Here is a 20,017-nt window from a genome sequence, read left to right on the forward strand (position 1 = left end):
AGAAGAAACTATAGTGATATTTCCAATACTAAATGACTATGATGAGCAAATTATGCATTGCCGCATTCACGCTTCGGTGATATCCGCAAAGCTGTGACATCGCTGTAGCTATTGCAATGGAGGTTTTTACGACTTGATAACAAAACACTGCTCCCAGAATAGCTCCCTGTTTTAAATTATTGTAAAATAGATAACAGATGAATTTAACTTGTGTCAATATGATACGGGATATTAGTTATACTACATAGTCGTTCCATACGGATGTGTGTTGTCAGGATCATCTGGTGAACGAATAGCAACACCATGCTGAAAAGATCACTATTTTCATTGCTAGGACTAATTATTTCATTGTCGACGATCCATCCATCTTCTTCTTCGGCCAATGGAGGGACAGACTGTGCAGGTAATGCTGACTGTCGTAGGCATAGATTGGTCTTCAAGAATACATTTTACCATAGCCTTTATAAGCCCTTATAAAGGCTATGATTTTACCGATTCGCTTCAATACTTTTAAATCCTTTAAATATTTTGTTCGAAAATATCGCTATGATACGACTTTGAATCCTCAAGCAAGTAATCCGTCTTGAAATCAAGGTGAAATCGCAATAATTCTCAGGTATAAAATAGATTCTTGGTTGATATACATTACAAAATTGCTGAAAAACCCTGAAAATCCATGGTGATAATGAGCGAAGACACGAGTCAGACATCAGTTGCGATATACATAGAAATTCAGTGTAGTGTGCTTCTACTCTAAGCACTGGAAGCAAGAATATTGGTCAAGCGTCGATTTATTCACGTTGGCATGTAATATATATACTGATATAGCATGCTTCCGATATATTCATAGCTGTAGATTGGAGAACGCGAATTTTGATGCGGCATGATTATGGATATTGATACAACGCAAATCAACATGTTTCACCGGGATGTAAACAATCTACGTAGTATTCTATATCACCTGCATATTTCTCACCAGCGTATATATGGTGTTGTTGTACGTGTCACTGGTATATTGTTAGCATAACTGTCACTTCTATTTCAGCGTGTGTCCTTCTCGTAAGTCTCACAGAACAACTCGCACAAGTCCATGCAACTGATATCGTCACAGCTGCTGATAAATTATGCTCTTATCTCCCGTCACCACTCAACGTAGCATGCCGAGCAGTGTTAAATGAATATGGACAAGCACTGATTGATTTGGTGGAGAAACATGAAACCGCTGACTTAATTTGTCACGATGTAAGAATCTCATGTAACCAACACTCCTTTTTACAAAACATGCAATCCATTTTCGCAGATTGGGATCTGTACCCAAGATCCTAACAAGGACTTTTGTCATCTTTATCCGTTGCCGTCCTCGTTCAATGAACGAGAATATCTGGCGAACAGGCCCGCCGCATACCGGCTGCATCCAACCAAGAAATTTAACGTCTGCGATTTACCAGGAGTGAAGGATCTCTGTGATGGAATCAACAGGTGGCTCTCAATTTCTATTTGCGTACCAAACGTGATGATTTTGTTCACGTCCTAATATAGACCGCACTAAAATTTAGAACCATTGATCCTTCAGCAGTGTGGGACTTCTCTACAGGGGTAATCAGCGTTCGTTATGTAGCAGAAGTATAAGTAGCCCATATTTCTATTCATACTACTTTAAGTAGACGTACCAAATGAAAATCTGAAGAGTAGTCCTACCTCAGTAGTTTCAATAAGTAGATTTGGTCGAGGCGTCGCATAATTTTAGCAGTTATTCGGGGTTGGCTTATTCCAAAATTACACGGTGTATTTTCGTGAATGACACTAAATGACTAAAACGGAAATACAATTAGGTGTAATTTTCGAAAATATGCCAAGTTGCCCATGGTGCATAGTAATATATATTAATAATTTCGCATGATGCTTTGGTGATACGACAATTTCATCACAAAAGTGATTCAGATTTACCCATAAACTACTTACTACTTTACAAAATCCACAGTGAAAAAAGTAAATGGCTTTCTCGGCAAAACTGTGAAGTAGGCTATAACTGAAACTCGTCTAATAACATAATATATTCACAAATCATTCTTCGACGGTCGACCGACCGTGTTGCTTCCAGCTAGCAATGTGTTACCAACTGCAACTAATGCGTATGTTTTTGGCCATCGTTGAACCCCGAACCCCTGAGGCTGACTCACGGAACCCCTGGGGTCCGATAATACAGTCCAAGAAAATTATGACTGCCCTCGGCCAACGAGCCGTCGGGTATTGGAGATGAGTATATTTTACCAATTTTGCAGCACCACCTGAATCCGAGAGTATAGTTTCAAAATATGAAGGTTCGCGGGAAATAATACAGACGGGCTCGTCCGGGATTTGAACCCGGGACCTCTCGCACCCGAAGCGAGAATCATACCCCTAGACCAACGAGCCGGCGGACATGGTGGCATTATAAATACCTCGAATTCATGAGTTTCGTTAAAAACAAAATACAATATTTACACGGTCACGTCATGGATTTAAACTCGGGTCCTCTCGCATCTTTAGGCCCATAAAACTTCTGACTAAGGTGCGCATTGGGGGTCAATGTAGTGATCGTTGATACTCAGGTAGATTTATGAAATAGTGCGCTCCAAGTCAGCAAAATAGCAAGTATTCGAAACTGAGTACCCTGAAAAAGTAGATATACTCTCCATGAGTAAGTAGTGCAAGTAGGCAAAACTACTTGTGCTCTGGTAACAAGTAAAATAAGTTTGTTGCTGACCACTTCTCTTCAGCAATTGTCCACATCGACTTTCATCTGAAAATCTGAAACTCTGCTTAACCGATGTCTTTGTATTTAATGCGCAGGGTTTCCGATCACAAGCCGATACAAGATAGCGACGACGATGGTTTCAGTGGAGACGTGAACGTGCTGCGTGGAGCATTTTGGAAAGGGCGAGACTGCGAAGACAAAAACCCGATCTACTACCCCGGAAGGGTGGCCATCGACAGCGATAAAATAGCTGATTCAAATTGCAACGGGATACACGTAAGCAAACGTCGCGTATGAACTTCACGCCACGAAACCCCACTTAACAATCTACATCTTACAGGGTGTTGATCCTACCTCGGGCGTACCGTATGAAGATTTGTATTGCAACAAGACTCAGCAGCGAGGAATTGTCATTCTGGGCGACTCGGCCGCGGCCCACTTTAGAATCCCTGAAAATTACCTGATGGCAGAAGTATTGGATGAGGTACGTACGTACACCTAACAATGACTTTGCTGGTTTTCGCCGTCCTAATCACACTACCGCCTGTCAAGCGGTGGAGTTCTTCAAGAAGTACTTTTTTCGGATTACATAAGCAGATTTGCCCACTTGCAATGATTTCTCGAGTGGTTTTAAGACTTTCACATAGTTATCAAGGCAAGTTTTTGCAACTTTTTTTTACAGCTTCCGGCAGCTTCCTATAAATACTCGGAAGTTATGTAGTATGGTGTCGGGGCCTACGATATTTATACGATATTTATATCGTAGGCCCCGATGGTGTTTTAAGCTGTTTGGAGGAATCTTATATTGCAAACTTTTGCAACTTTTCTCCGTTTTTTCATGCAACTTTTTGTAACTTTTTTTTATGAGTTTTCATGCAATCTTTTGTAATTTTTCTCGATTTCTCATGCAATTAACTTTTCACTGGAAATATTTGACACTATATGTAAATAGCTATCTTGATTATTTCTCTGTCGTTTACATTTGAGGTCCTTTCTGATTTGACGTACATTCATGAGGCTAGACTGCCGAAAATAATATTTTCACTGGGTCAATTTTTTCAGGCTATTGATTTTGTTGAAGTCGCCAACACCGAGTTTTGCAACAGTGCCTTGGATATGGATCGATTCGAGTATCTAATACCCTAATAATTTCAAGGAACTTGTCCTCAAATGTAACTTTCTAGTGCAACTTTTGTGAAAAATAAATGCAACTTTCCATGGATTTGACTGCAACAAAAACTTTCCCTAGGCATCAGTTTTCAGCCGCAAAGTCATCAAGAACAAAGATATAAAACGACCATTTCCTATCCCCATTTATTAGGTTTAATTGTTTTTTTGTATACTTTTCGTTTTTTAGAACAAGAAAGTAGTTTGGACAAGTTGGTATCACTCAATCAAGAAGTGCAAATGTCATAACGTCGGGGCTAAATAGCCATTGTAGCACGGTAGCTGAACATATATCCGAAACGAGTGCACCTATCTTTGTAGTTCCATTAGTCACTTTAGTTAGTCTCGAATATGCATCTTGCATTTCCAAAAGTATCGACCTCCGATTAACTGCAAAAATTATGCTATCCCTCGACCAACTCTACTTTCAGAGACTGCTTACTTGAGTAATTTCCACGCCTCTTATTTGCTACTTCAACTTGAAGTAGTTGTGACAGGGTTTGAAAATAACTACTTCTACTTATAATTGAGCAGAAACATACAACGTTACTTCTACTTCTTCTTCAATAGCAGCACTTAAACCACCACAGGCATCAGGCAGTGTTGAAATTAAATTTCGTGACACCCTTTAGTCAGTAGCGCTAAGTAAGATTAAATACGCAAATCGGAAAACATCGCCAAAATTTGATGCCGTCATAATCTGTGAACTTTGTAAGTTGCAGCTATGTGGGACAATACAATATCGACAATAACGATTTTCACCATGTATGGAAGAAAAAATTGACCGCGATGGAAGTGAATGAATGAATTTCTCGTTTAGAATACTTTTGAAGATATATTGACACTGCTCACGAATGAAGGAGACTGGCCCATGTTATCAAGTACAACTGGTAAAAGTCCTTATGTTTATTATAGGTCCAATATACCCAATACCCATTTGTGATGTTTGTCAGGTCTTTATTATTATAATCGAGCCTAGAACCTCGAATGTACTGGTGAAAAATTGATGATTGAGACATACTCAGTGAGTTAACTTTTATAAGACGGCGCAAATATGTTTGTCACAATTGCCATAGAAACCTAATTATATATGCTTTGCGATAAAATATGAACACAGGCCACATTGGTAAGTCTCGAAGTTACGTAACCGTTTTGTAAAGTGATATGTGTAATTAAAAGATATAGAATTTCCTCAGTACTTTCAGAATTTCAAGTTTAATTTGTCGGTTTTGGTTTCGGATACGAGATTAATTGAATTCAACCTTTAGATTCCGAGCAAAATCCAATAGCATATTTATATATTGATTTTTCTTTCTTTCTTTCTGCTTCGAAATTGTTAGTGATCACATGCGGTATAGGCTGCATTATAATAATATTGTTGTTGCCGTTGGTAATGGCATTCACTGTACATTTGGAACGATACCTATATCGTAGGCCCGTCTTGAACATCGGCAGCTTTTTATTGCGATTTATTGCACTCGTGACCAGTAGTATCTAACTGTGAGTTGTTTAAATGTGGTCTGGAGCGATATTCCGGTAGAAAACACCACTGTTTTCCTATATGCCGAGACAGTGATATCGTTTGACGAAAGGCATTACGTCATATGAGAGTGCAAATTGACGATTCTTCGCATTGTAGCAATCAGCAAAGAAAACAAATGGCCACATTCGATTCACGGACCGATCGATTCCTTGTACATCAGGCTTCGCGAACACAACTTATGCAACCATCGAGACTACCAAAACATCGGGGTAAACGGGGCGCGATCGTCCACCATGAATGACATCGTGAAAACTCTTGCCAGACGAAGACCGTTCGACAAACCTCAGATTGTATTTTTGTCTCTTATTGGGAATGATGTGTGCAATGGGTAAGCAAGCATGCATCGTAGCATAGACAGGACCGTAGAGACCATGAAGGCTTTTGTCTTAAATCTGCGCTGCACAGTAAATGATTTTGGAGTATGGGCTGGATTGTTTTACAATTTACATGATGTGTAGCCGCCCTGCAATGTATCCTGGTCAGGATTTGCCGAATATATGCCTATCTCTTCAGTCACGTTGATGATACCATCGCTCACATGACCACACCGCCCGAATTCGGAAATAACACCATGGTAACGCTAAAATACCTGGATACTGTTCTGCCCAACGGAAGCTCAGTACTCATCTCCGGACTCGCAGACGGCCGGGTGTTGTGGGATCTTCTTTCCAAGAGGTCAGTCTGAACTGACACGGGTCAATGAACATTAATGAACCGCGTTTTGGTTTGTTTTGCACAGGTATCATCCTATCGGGCAATTGAATCGAGATGTGAAATACCCGGATCTATACGAATTTCTGAACTGCCTAGAAGTTTCTCCATGTAGCGGTTGGATGAGTAATAATGCTACTCTAAGAAATTTTACATCTGAAGTGAGTCCATCGTTATAACTATCGTTATTACGCCGCTTCTGTAGATATACACTTTTGTGAATTAGCAATGGATATATGTATTATGTATGGCTCCAAAAATACAACCACTTTCAATGTACTTGACCTAAATTGCTATGCTCCCATTAAACATGGTTCAAATGCACTAGAAAGTTTTCATGCACATCAAGACATCGTAAACATACCACTTACTCTTACGGGCTCGAGTCGCTTAAACGAGTTGTTATCAAATGTTTTTGCCTAATAACGATTTTATTGCAGAGAGCAGCAAATTTAAGCGTTGTTGCACAAAGTATTGCGAAAACCGCGAAATTCGCTAACTTCAATCTCCACTACGTAGACTTCGACATTCACGCAAGTACGTGTTGCGATATCGGCGTACTCGATTTTTTCCATCGGAATTAAGACACTCCGATATTATTCAATTTGCCAGATACCAAGGCATTTCCGAGGCTGAAAATTATTAGACTTGCGTTCGATAGTAGTGACTATAGGGCGAGGACATGCAGAGCCCTCTAACATGACAGTCCTCGAATGTTGTTCTCATAATATTGTCAGCAACGCGAATGGCATGCAATGTACTCTATTTTATATTGATAGAAACGAATTTGGGCTCCCTTCCCAGCTTGCCCCTCGGGGGTTAGGGCAGCGGCGGCTATGACCTTGATTTCATGCATCTGCTAAACTGTAGGTGCCATTGGTTGGTATTTTGTGCAACCGGTTAGTTTGCCGTCATTTATGCAAGCTTTGAGTCAATTTCCAGTGTGACATCCGCGTCCACGTCGCAATAAATGTGACGCCACAATGTAATAACGAATTGCATATTTCAAATTCAAATTCATCATCATGTAATTGGAAACCTTGAATCTAAATAATACAGATGGGTTTAGTGACGGATAGTTAGGCGTATGAAAGGCACCAGTGTCACTCCGATGTTGTGAGTGGTGACGCAGTGAAAACGAATGGCTATTTTTGTGGTTGTTCGTGGCGTCACGTCATTATTAAAAAATGTCGTTCCCTCTCCATGGTCATGTTTATGGAGGCGATGAATATTATTTATCGGCCTTTAGTAATGATTGTCGAGATAGCGTATGTATTTTATGGATATCTTCCTGATTTATCCGCGGTATCTCAAATGATAATGTATCTCCTGTTTCATATAGTCATCAAAATGTGGCAAGCTCAAGGCGGAGAAGCTTGGGAAGTCATCGAACCTGTCGACGGTTTCCATCCCGGGCAGATTGCGCAAGCGTTGAGCGCCGAGTATATGTGGGACCAGCTAAAAATGTATCCCAACGTACTCGGACCGGTCAACCCCAACAACAACAAAATTAAAGAGGTCTTCGGCGACCAAGGGGGACATTAACGATTGGCGAATTGGTCGCCGCTATGCTTTCTCTCGAATGTAAATTATGTTGATTTCCTTGAATAAATCGTGTGGAGAGTATATAAATTGTTCTTGTGAAATATAGAAATGTCAGAGTTGAGTGGGTTTACACGGAGCACCATATAGGCTGCATTGCAGAATATATAGCATATTCCAGGTATCAATATGAGATTTTTTCTAGTACTGAAATTATACGCTCCTCGTAACTGAAAGTTAATTTACTAACGAGAATTATAGTTTTGATACTATTTTCCACTGAGGAAATCTTGAAACCTTGATTGGCCGTGTCGCAGCATACGAGACATAGGACAAAACTACGAATGTTCCTGGAAATAACTCATTTCAGAAGTCATGATCATCCCACAACATTGTCAAGAAGTGCAATGAAATCAGTATTGTCGAAAACATACCGATAAGTAGGCCTAACTTTAATGTGATGGATAACAGGCATTATGTTCTTTGTGGTGGCATAAAGGGTACATATTTGAACTTTGACATAGTAAATTCTGTTATGATGTCATAATGAGGGATACTCGATTACTCGATTCGACTCGAAGCGTAATACGCAGGCCCGTTTATTTTTGGATAATGGGTTTTATTTTTGGAGATTCTCCAAAAATAAGATTTTTTTGGATGATGTTTTCTCAAGTTTTTCAGTAAAATAAACAAGTCAGAGCGATGTAAACGACCAGAAAACTCATGGAAACACACATAAACAGCATGTATGTGAGGGAGGGGTCACCGAAACGCTAAAACTACTTCCACTAAATCCACTTCACGTTTCTGCTGACCTTGCCCTTCCTCCCCTCCACCTTTGTACTCCTAGTTTCACAGTGCGACACATAGAGAAGACGGGAAGGCAGCTTGAGTGAGGCAAAGGGAACGGCGAAATCATACACCGCCACCTCTGTCACGATGACTTCGTCCACACGATGACGGGACTGATCCGCTGATGCTTCAGACGGCAACACAACTTGATCCAGTAGATGGAAAGTGCGCGCCCCAAGTTTGTTGTCGCTCGTTTATTGTCAATGAAGAGGGTGGCCTCTTGGTTGATTGGAAACCGTACCAAACTCCTTTAGGTTATGGACGAGAACAGTCCGGAGTGTGCACCTTCGCTGCAGTGGTGAATCCAGCTGATCTCTCTCGATCGCATGGTCACGGTCTCACAGAGCTGAGCACCACCGTCACGAAGCTTCATGGTCTTGACGTTCTGATCATGGAGCAGCAGGAGCTCATGCGCCTTGTCGAACGCCTTCGAGCTCTGTGTCCGGGCGAGTACTGGGACAAAGAGGACCGCCACAAGGAAGGTTTTATGGTCAGAGGGTGTTGGGCTGTCAAGTTCAATGAGGCACGCAACTTCGTGGAGGATCAGAGGTTTCAAGCGCATTACTGACGAGCGCTTGTCAGGAGCAAAGGCTTGGAAGATTGGAGAGTTTGAAGAATTAGACATTCCTTCATTTTTGGACCCCTAACCTCGATGTTTCCCACAATTGCGACGTTCGAGGCCGATATCTCGAAAATCAAGTGGGAGGAGGGTCTCGGCGGGGCGTCTCGCAATGATTGATATTCTTTAGAAGGCATTCTTCAGGCCAGAGACAAAATTTGTGAAGAATGTATTGGAAAGTTAGATCAAGATCACTGATGATATCTATGTGTTCGAGGACTGGAATACATGATAATAACATACTTTTGGTGGAGTTTTTCAGTAGTAATAGGACTCAAAACACCTTCATTTCTTATTTTTGGAGATTCTCCAAAAATAAAATTTGAAAACATCCAAAACTAAGCTATTTTTGTTATTTTTGGAGAAATCCAAAAATAAACAGGCCTGGTAATACGTGATTCAGAATCGAATCACTCAGGTACTCGATTTTGCCCAGCCCTACTTACAACATAAGGGTCAGTATGTCTGCCAGAATGCAGCAATGATTCAGGTAGCGATAGGGCTAATAGCGGTTGTAAGCTGCAGTAGCGAGAGGGTTAATGGACGGCAACAAAAGGTGAATGAGTCTGCAGCTGACGTGCGAAAATTGTATCTTTTGAAGCATCATTTTGACATCGAATGCGCATGATACGCCGGCGATCGTTTCCCGTTTTGCTGACTGGGTATGTGATTGCATGCGGCTTTACTAATGTGTGTGCTGGTTAATTGATCGATATAGATCAGTATCATACAGGAACTGATAAACGGATAGGCCGAAGTTTAAGTTTACTGAAATATTGGATCGGCCCAGATCACAAAATGCGTCCATAATTCAGCGTGCATGACTTTAGTTTGGGAGAACGTTATATGAGCCCATGTACCGATGTACGACTTGTACGTTGACGAGGTATAATATAATAAGCTAATCCGCAACACATTTAATTCCCGTAATATTATTTTGCATACCGCATATGATAGGCATGATAGCAGTGTTGGCATTTATTACTATGAATCAGGAGTGGGAAAACTGCGGCTCGCGAGTCGCATGCGGCTCTTTCCGCCTTTGATCACGGCTCTTTAAATATTGCACATGCGTTTCGCCATTTTGCTGGGGATGTTTACCCTGATTATATATTGATGCATTGTATAGCGTATTAACAATACGCGCATTGTTTTCGTGTTGTTTATTTCCTTGTGGTTCACGCCAAAACTTGTAAAATTTAGTGGAAGGTGGCACTACGGCAGGGGCGGCAAATTCTCCAATCGGCGAGCGCGATATGAGAAAATGAACTACTTGGCTGACCGGATTACAGAATATATAGATTGATCGCGTATTTATACACCTACACAAGGATTAAATCGTATTTAATGGAAACTTGAAGTTCAAAACATAGAGACCAAAAACAGTAATTAATCAATTTAATAACAGTAGCCGTTGAAGTCAATCGGACATCTGTGGTTGATCAAAGCTGTCAACAAGTTCGTTGAACTCTGGCCGCATATCGTATGTAGAAACCCTCATTAAAGACTGCACCTGAACATTTGTGCACCAGAACAGAGCAAGTATAGTTTCATGTCCATTGTCCATCTTTCTCAGGTTTAGCAAACTTGCATGCATTCCGTGACTCATAAAATTTGCCAATACTTTCAGTATAGAAATTCTCTTTCAGGGTAGAAACTGTCTGCGGGCCGGTCAAAATCCCTTCGTGGGACGGATCCGGCCCGGGAGCCGTATGTTGCCGTCCCTGCACTACAGGGTGAAAAAATTGCAATTGAACTCGCGAATCGCGTTCATACAAACGTTTCACCCTCAACAATGGGGACACGACACACCCTATCAGCATACAATAATAAACTTCATTCGATAGCATACATTTCATTGTGACGTCATAAATTCGTATTTTTTAATTTTTATGCTGTGGCTCTTTTTGAAGTTAAGATTTTTGATATGCGGTTCGCGCATGAGGCAGGTCTGCCCACCCCTGCTATAAATTATCGTCATTCAAACCGCGTTATTCGCAATGTCATCAGCTGTCGATACGACGATACCAATGCACCACAGTTATGAACATCGGCCGATGTGTAGTTCAGGCATGATAATCGAATAAATTTCCCAAGGGTTGAGCGATGTTTTTATATGTGAATATTGTATTTACACTCCACGCAACTTCAAGAAGTAGGTGTATAATCAGGCCTCATTGACGCCTCATAGTCATATCGATGACGTAGTGCCACCCGACATATCGCTATTCCAGACAGTGAGAATCAATCTCATAATTATCAGATCCCACGTTACTTCTACTATAATTATGAGTGCATATCTGAGGTCCATTGTGACAGTTGACAACGCACATCCTGTGTATTGAATTATCCTACAAGATTTAATCTTGAGTGCTTGGTCCGATTAATTCGAATAAGCAGGTTCTTTTTCGCTACAATGAATATACTGCAGTATATTAGCCGCCTGGTGTAACTTTGCAACAATTGAGTCATTCGAAAGTACCGCATATGTAAAGATTAGTACAATAAATTTTACAAGAGGTCCAAGTTACCTAGTCATATGACTCATTCATGAGATTGTAAAACGTTTGAATCACTGTTACAATTCATACGTCATTTTTATCTGGAACTAACCGAGGTAAAGTGGACTTTGGATGCGATTGGAATGATTTCCAAGCACGGTAATTCTTCACGAACTATGCTGTATATAGGTTGGGATCGAAATTGTAGATATTATGAGTCAAATATCGTACAGTTCAAGCGACAGGTCGGTTGGTCTTCAGACACTGTCATTTCTCTGAGTACATACACAAATGTTCTTGCTACGATCTGAGAATAAGAGACATCTTTGCACTAATCACTGATCATTGCCCAATGCCCAGCTAATTAAAACCAGCATGTGTAGCCCAAGGGGAAATATATTGTTCACGGTATATTGACGTTCGAGGGCATAGCGAATCGCGATGCCCAGCTCCGTATATCACATGGCCCCGTGCAATCAAAAATCTCTATGTTCGTGTAAATATTCATCCGAAGGAAATTATAAGCTCAAATCAACTATTTATCAACAATTTCGCAACTTAAAACAGAACGAGTATTACGATACAATGAGACGACAGGAAGGAGTCGAAACGACTTCGTAAAGTCTATCAATCAAACGCCAAACAGCAAGGATGATTTGTGATCGAGCTAAACAAAATCTGCGTTGAAACGACTACACGCGTACTTTGTGACGGCACAAATATGCATATTGTGGGCATGTCACGCTATGTACGAAACTCAATTTCTTTGGCGGACGGGCCTTTTCTTGGCGGTCACACCTATGTATATCACAATGATTTGGATATTTCCAGTACGGTGAATTTTTATTCACGCATTTTTATTACACATGAAAGATACAATTGTGTAAATCATATTCTTGGAATTTCCAATGCTTGTAATGAATGCATTGCAATGTATGCAACGTATGCAACGTATACGATGCACGTACCTGTTGATATGACTATCTCTAACTCATTCTTTATTTAGCCATATATGCGCATCGGCAGGCTCGGCTGCTCGTCCTGATTCCAGACTATCACATGATCGAAATCTTAGCAACAATTAGCACATCACGTTTACTTTTTAACGCCTGCAAGCATTGAATAGTCATGGGATATTGAATGCTAACGCATCGGCCATGCGGTGATTGCCGCGATACGGTTGGACTGAACTTTAATTGACGTGAGACGTGGAATGCATTATATTTGTTAGCAGGTTATGACGTAAAAATAGCATTTTTCAGATCTCGGTTATATCGCCATTTTAGGCACTTATTTGAAACGAATTTGTCACGCATGTATGTCAAACACATATATAAGTGATAGCATGCCGCAGTGTAGCAATGGAGCATTTGCACTTCTTTATTTTATGTAGAGCAATGCGTGAAGGCTGCAATGCGTAAAGGCTACAATGCGCGGTGGTCAAGTCGATTATCACCGGGAAGCTATAATGGGCAATCGCGTTAGGAAAATATCAACTATGAGTTCGGCATAGCGAGTAGCAACTTCATCCTTTTGAATACGTGTTGTATATTGTCTATTCAGCATATCACGAAATAGCGATATGAGGTTATGTTATTACTTCATGAAGGATTATTTCCATCGCCGGCTTTTGTAGCTTCCCACTCATGAGTTGACCCTCATTGATGATAGTATATTTAAGGAGTCAGCTATAGGTCAATCGATGGATCCAGCTGTCAGCTAGCTATTACAAGCTCAAATCAATAGCTGCCAGTACCAACTTGAGTCGCTGGCATGATCTACAGACGAAGAAATGATGCGTTCTATTTCAGACTTATCTAGCAAGTCATAGCAATCCCTTTTGGAATTTGAAATTCCAATTCCAATTTCCGTTTTAACCAATAGTGTTCACTGACCACAACACTTATCACTCTACATTATGGGTTGATGCCTTCAATATCAATAGAGTGTGTAGAGTCCGTATCACTAATTTTCTGTCTGATAACGCAAATTGCAATTTCACGAATTGGCAATAAATCGTAACATATTAAAAAAGCAAATGATGATAAATGAGAGAAGAAATGGAACAAACAAACAACGTGTTTGCAAACATACCAGCAGTCTCACAAAATACATCACATCCTGGTGCGAGGTAATGTATGGTTCTGTGTAAGACATAGCGCAACCACCTGGTATGGTATGTTTACAGTTTTTACTTCGTCATTCCTGAGGTAAAAAATTAGTAGTGACTAGGATAGTGGGCGATAATTTGATAAATCGACAGGCTCATTCACCTTGAACGTGTAGGGAGAAAACGCTTCTCCAACAAAATATAAACACCTTATAAGGCAATCTCTCGTTTTCGAGACACTACTACGTAAAATCAGACGTCAATTACTACATCTCGAGAAGAGAATTTTCTGACTAAAGTTCTTCAAGATCTTGAAGATATCTTTTTTACTCGTAACATGAACTGAACACTATATATTCTCCATTTTCGAACATTTGTTGTCAGTCGCGTTTCGTTTCGAATCCAGGTAGATTAGCGAGTTCAAGCAATCGAGATATAAAATACAATATTATAATTTAACGACTGGCTATTGAAGAGATTACATGTCTTTCGTAAGAAGTTACGTAATGCGGTCTAGATCGAATTACAACCAATGCAACATCTATTTTATGAACCGTTGATTTTTTACAGGATTAAAAGTTAAAATTACTGTTCACATTCCACACATATATCCAGAAATGGATTGTAGCAGATTGTACAATATGTACATTGCACTGACAATTTCAATTGCCCTCTGTGTTCGAGGAACTCTAACGCAATTAACCCCAGCGCAAGGCTCGGTAAGTTTAATTTGCGTATCCTGGCCGCATGCAATTGGAATATATTGGTTCCGGATCGACATTATATACTGTCAAATTTGTGCACTTGCTTTATTGTTTAATGATTTAGTAGTGGCCTATCATTAGGACCAAAATATATAATTAGAATAACAGCGTCGGTCCAACATTCCGCTGCATAGGGCAGAAATTTCAAAGTCGAATCATACATATAACGATAACAACTGTGTTACTATAAGTGCATGCAGTCATCTGTCAAATAATTTAAGACTGGCATTGAATAATAAGTAGCCCATATATGGGGGCAGTACGATACCTGAGAATATATACTTTGAAATTTCACATGAGTCCAATGTTATTATCCGTTTAGTTCCCCGGCTTAGCTGCGGCGACATGCTGATCCTATCATAATTCTGATTTCTCGGTTCCTATAGTTCACACTTCAAGTATATGTATGCTATATAGTGGCAGCTACAGATATGCTTCTTCCGAAATGCTATGAACAGGTATTGCCCCACATTTCACCATATATTTAATACCACATCATCTCTAAAACCTAATTCACATATTTAGTGTATTGAAAACGGTATTCGCCCTTTTCGCGATGTAAGTAGTTATGTTGCCTCACATTCCGTGCGCGAATGAGTGGACACAGGCTATGATGGCAGCACGGGTACTAATATGGCTGTATAAGTGTATAGTGCATATGCGTTTGCTACATGTATGACTCACTACGTTCAGGGTTGATACAACTCATACGAGAAGTAGAAGCACTACTGAATTTTCCTATTTCAATTGCGTCAGCGATTAGTCAATATTTGTCATGTTATAGGTGGGCGTATAATATGTGATTAACACGATTGATAGAAACTGTTCTCTTTCTCCACAGCAATACCTCAATCAATTCGGGTACACACGCTCCGATCCCAGGTTGGGGAACATCATGAGCCTACAAGATCTATCGGAGGGCATACGATCGTTTCAACGTTTCGCTGGACTTGAGCAAACCGGCGAACTGGATGAAGCGACTCTAGCTAAAATGGGAGAACCGAGATGCGGCGTCCCAGATATCGTAGGTAAGTTTTGCCTGATCAATTCGCTGCCTTCATACGCGTTGAGACTTACGTGAATTCAATTCACGCAACAGGAACAGAGGCAGCAGCCAGAAAAAAGCGATTTGCTCTCCAAGGGAGCAAGTGGCAAAAATCACAACTCACCTACAAACTTACAAGTTTCACCCGCGATTTGCCCCAGAGAGTCACGGAAAAGCATATCGCCGATGCTTTCAAGGTATGCGATCTCCAGAGGTGATCAGTAACGACGAATTTCTACTTTCTACGAGTACTCAAGTAGATTCAGTTGTAAGATTTTTAGAATCCTTCCACTTCTACTTCGCGGTTTTTTAAGCAAAACAACGTACTTTTTACAATTTGGATTTTGCCAAGTAGAAAGTAGCCTATGGATATGCCTTCATCACTTTCATGACCGGAATTGTCATGACAATTAGGCGAAAGAATCCCTGTATCAGGTTAACTGAATATATTTCTAAAAATTGCACCTATATGTAGTGTCCTTGTTCGTTTTACGGTATAGTTACGATAATTTCACCCTGCAACTTTGAAAGTCGCAACTGGACCCCCTGATCAACTGTTAATAAATTGCGACCCATCGAACTAATCTATTTTTGAAACTACATACTCGAATACTTTTGATATCTGAATTTTCTGTTTCTACTTGAAGTATTTTTGGCATGTCTTTCAAATCGCTACTTCTACTTGTAATCGACAAGGAATTCACCACATTACTTCTACTTACATATATCAACGTGGAATATCTTGACCACCTCTGGTGGTGATTTTCTGGCTATTGGATATGCCGGGTTGTTTGGAACTGCAATCGAATAGCAAATATTTATCCGTTACCGCAGGTTTGGGAAAAAGAGTCTGGACTCACGTTCAAGAAATCCCGACCTTCCGATAAGGCTGATATTGAAATCAAGTTCGCATCGGGTGCCCACGGCGACGGCGACCCTTTTGACGGTAGAAGTAAAACGCTGGCACATGCGTTCTTTCCGCAGTTCGGAGGCGACGCTCATTTCGACGAGGATGAGCCATGGGCAACAAGCCCGTCTAAAGGAGGTTTGACAATGCTCCGAAACATTTATATATATGGTGTATAACTTTTGTCTTTCGTAAACAGTAAGCCTATTCATTGTCGCCGCGCATGAGTTTGGGCACAGCTTGGGCCTGTCTCACAGTGACGTTAATTCGGCTTTAATGGCGCCGTTTTACAACCCCAACTACAAAGGTTTGGATAAAGATGACATCCGAGGTGCGCATAAATCGAAGTGAGTATTCTTAAAGATATATGGACTAACCTGCGTTAACACATATTTTAGCGATACGGCGTTTATACGGTGCGCCTCGTGACAAAAGTAAGCCACCGACAACACAAAAGACAACGACGCGCAGACCAAGATGGACCAGACCCACCAGACCTACTAGACCTACAAGACCAACAAGAACAACAACTACCGACAGTCCACCAGTGGGAGCATGCAATGGAAGGTACTGTGAGGGCTAACTCACCAGAGATTACGCTTTGAATCTAATGTCTATCATCTGGCCTATAGCGTTCAAATTCAACGCCTAATAATATCCCATGTAAATAGAATTGATAGTAATTGCTTAATATTCTGATAACTAAAATGCCGACAATGTAGATTCGTAAATTATAGTCTCACGATTCGTGTGAATCTATGTAAAAACTCCCGAAAAATCAGGATCTGGATAGCGGATAGTTGAGCTGGATTCGAATATAAGGTTTGGTTGTAAAATTTGCGTGATAAGGGGCTAGGGTTTGAGCGTAACTCACTATATTCGTTTCGTACTGCAGCGAATTTCAGTTATGGCCTGACATTGTCTGGATTTGAATATAATAAATTCACCCTTAGAGTCAATTAAAAATAAACGGTGCGGCCAAGGAGAACGGCGTGTTCGTAGTAAATCCGCATAGGTTTCTCAGCATGAAACATGGCATAATACAGGCAAGAATCTCAGGAAAAGTGGGTGCGAAATATGTCATGCATTTGCAGATTCGACGCGATCACAACCGTAAGAAACGGCACAACATTTGCTTTCAAAGAAGGCATCTACTGGCGGTTAAATGACAAGGGGATGGAAAAAGGTTACCCGCAATCAATCCAGACCCAATGGGGAATCCCAGGAAAAATTGACGCCGCCTTAACATATGGAATCTATACGGACTTTTTTCAGGTATTAACCTCAGTTATTTTTACTCAGTACAGCCTAAAGATATGTAATATCTGGTGTTGATCAAATTTCGATGCTGATATTGTACCTTCACATGTAGGGCAGCATGGTGCGGCGGTATCACAACGGGCGTGCACTCGCCGGTTACCCAAAGCGAATCTCTCTAGTCTACCGTGGCATTCCCTCCAACATTGATACCGCTTATGTTTGGAGTGGGAATGGAAGAATTTACTTCATGAAAGGTCAGTGTATTGGATATCATTCATGATCGTGAACAATTAGGAACAGTGGTCTTAACATCATCATAATCAGCAGTACATTTACTTAATTGATTAAACCCTCGGCCAAGTAAAAATGATGCTCTTAAACTACTTAAAGTTGGGTTTCGCTGTAATTCAAGTGAATTTGTATGGGGGATATGGAAGCCGTAAATAGGAATATCTAAGCTTCAAGAGGAGCTATAACGCTGCCGATAATCCTCCAAAAAATGGATCACATTATCAATAATTTCCTTGTTCTACAGGCGATAAGTACTGGCGTTACAACCCTACATTGCGAAAGGCTGACAGCGGGTATCCGAAATCGTTGTTGTCGGTTTGGAAAGGCCTACCGAAAGGCTTAGACGCGGCGTTGCAATGGAAAGATAGAACGTATTTTTTCAAGGGTGGCTACTATTGGAGGTATGTATAGCCTATAGTATATATATATATCATACTGGTGAGCCTTAGTTGTTTGTTCCTATACTTTTACCTTCAATATTTTTCGGCTTTATCCGCGTTCAATGTAGAGCGGAAACGCATATTATCAAAATTGCGGCCCCATCAGCCCCTATGCCTTATCACGTAAGATGCACAATTGTAAATTGCGCATGAGATGCATCATTTGAATCTCATGAGCTTGACTATATTGTGAAAAGTAGCCGATGGTTTAATTTCATATATCCACTATCTCCGACTGGTCGTCTAGGCCCTCGGATAGCCTGTATCGTTATGGAAATCTTTGCGGCTCGATTAATGGAGCAACTCATGTTTACATGTTCTTGAATTATTATCTGTAGGCGACAGACATAATATTATGTCTTTTTTGACTGACTATTGCCAGTCGTCTGACTTGACTCCTTCCTATATTTTGTATCAACACTTCTGGTATTTTGAACTTATGTAATTATTACTTAACTGAGCCGAAGGATTGATTCTACTTGTCCCTCAAAGATGCCCTCATAGTACACTGGGTTCGCATTACTCTGTGGTAATTTTATTTTAAACGTTACGCACATGTATGCACTGCCTACATTTCCTACGTTTATTTGAAGTAGTCTCGATATTCGAGCATTGAATATGCGTTCTCAGTATAATTCCCGCTTGAGCAGCATTACATGTGTGTGATAGCTGTGGTGGCATCCACTCAGTTGCACCTGACCAACAATTTGTTCCCAGGCTCTATCTAGAGCGGAGCCTGCACGGAGTTGAATGGAATCCCTTATTTTGCAGATTTAATGACGAAAAGGTGGAGGTAGCGCAGTCATTAAAGACGCCGTACCCACGAAGATCGGACGAATGGTGGTTAGGATGCAAAGATAATTCACTTCGGATGTCGGGCGCGGATGTTCTAGCCGGCAAAGAAGAAGACGATCTCCCCGAGAACGGGGCTCCTTCACTACATGTCGCTTCACTGCATTATGTCTTTTTCTCAACACTTTCGGTTATTTTAGGTGCAAGGTTTCTTTCGTGAGCCACGGAATGCTATTCAACTATGCATTGTAGTTCAGTGATTAGACCGAACAGTATTATCGCACAGGGCGCTGGTCGCTTTGCATTCCCGTTACAAACATTTTTTACAATCTACATATTTATGCCCTATTTTTTGTTTCCACTTGCCATTTTTACGAATAAAACACACACATTTGCGACGGATGTTGAATTCTGCTGTACTGTGTAAGGCATTGATTTTCAACCTTTTGACTTCGCGGCACCATCGGAAAGGGATAAATAGTTCGCGGCACCCTAGCACTTCTAGTACCATGAGTGAAAGATTTGGAAAGCAATGTAACTTCCCTTTCCCGTGTTAATGCCGTTTTTTATGTTACCGCCACAGCAATGCAGACAAAGTTGACCTACTTGACCTACTAAAGATATTCTAAGATTGCTCAATGCAGATCTGGTGTGAATTTTTCAATAACTGCACAAAATGCAAATAAAAATCGGTATAGGTACCGGTTTCTCCATCACTAATTCATTTGTTGGAAGG

At 40.7% G+C, this 20,017-nt stretch overlaps 2 protein-coding genes and 1 non-coding gene across 3 annotated transcripts; 2 read left to right on the forward strand and 1 right to left on the reverse strand.

The window, feature by feature from the left end:
• The first annotated feature begins 161 nt into the window (after positions 1 to 161).
• LOC145443618 (acyloxyacyl hydrolase-like) lies at positions 162 to 7,790 on the forward strand. Its single transcript, XM_080321555.1, has 11 exons — positions 162 to 403; positions 1,046 to 1,242; positions 1,301 to 1,479; positions 2,833 to 3,013; positions 3,078 to 3,221; positions 4,725 to 4,794; positions 5,544 to 5,775; positions 5,961 to 6,122; positions 6,187 to 6,319; positions 6,599 to 6,695; positions 7,501 to 7,790. The coding sequence occupies exons 1-11, from the start codon at positions 304 to 306 to the stop codon at positions 7,701 to 7,703; spliced, it is 1,698 nt and encodes a 565-aa protein (XP_080177681.1). The 5' UTR covers positions 162 to 303; the 3' UTR covers positions 7,704 to 7,790.
• On the reverse strand, positions 2,344 to 2,415 carry Trnap-cgg (transfer RNA proline (anticodon CGG)). The gene has a single exon. It is a non-coding gene; the product is annotated as a tRNA-Pro (tRNA).
• Positions 7,791 to 14,327: 6,537 nt separating the features above from the next.
• Positions 14,328 to 19,676, forward strand: LOC145443190 (matrix metalloproteinase-14-like). Its single transcript, XM_080321180.1, has 10 exons — positions 14,328 to 14,501; positions 15,388 to 15,574; positions 15,646 to 15,788; positions 16,426 to 16,636; positions 16,698 to 16,829; positions 16,897 to 17,065; positions 17,593 to 17,773; positions 17,871 to 18,012; positions 18,294 to 18,450; positions 19,261 to 19,676. The coding sequence occupies exons 1-10, from the start codon at positions 14,400 to 14,402 to the stop codon at positions 19,499 to 19,501; spliced, it is 1,665 nt and encodes a 554-aa protein (XP_080177306.1). The 5' UTR covers positions 14,328 to 14,399; the 3' UTR covers positions 19,502 to 19,676.
• The last annotated feature ends 341 nt before the right edge of the window (positions 19,677 to 20,017 follow it).

Source organism: Botryllus schlosseri, chromosome 7, assembly GCF_051294905.1.
Source record: "Botryllus schlosseri isolate E-star chromosome 7, Bs_hap1, whole genome shotgun sequence".
In the NCBI taxonomy this organism is placed as follows: domain Eukaryota; kingdom Metazoa; phylum Chordata; class Ascidiacea; order Stolidobranchia; family Styelidae; genus Botryllus; species Botryllus schlosseri.

Coding starts and splice junctions, on each gene's coding strand:
- LOC145443618 (XM_080321555.1), top strand. CDS start 304: ATGCTGAAAAGATCACTATTTTCATTGCTAGGACTAATTATTTCATTG. Junction 5,776..5,960: donor GGGAATGATGTGTGCAATGG/GTAAGCAAGCAT, acceptor CTATCTCTTCAG/TCACGTTGATGATACCATCG. Junction 6,123..6,186: donor TGGGATCTTCTTTCCAAGAG/GTCAGTCTGAAC, acceptor TGTTTTGCACAG/GTATCATCCTATCGGGCAAT.
- LOC145443190 (XM_080321180.1), top strand. CDS start 14,400: ATGGATTGTAGCAGATTGTACAATATGTACATTGCACTGACAATTTCA. Junction 14,502..15,387: donor TAACCCCAGCGCAAGGCTCG/GTAAGTTTAATT, acceptor CTTTCTCCACAG/CAATACCTCAATCAATTCGG. Junction 17,066..17,592: donor GTGGGAGCATGCAATGGAAG/GTACTGTGAGGG, acceptor ATGCATTTGCAG/ATTCGACGCGATCACAACCG.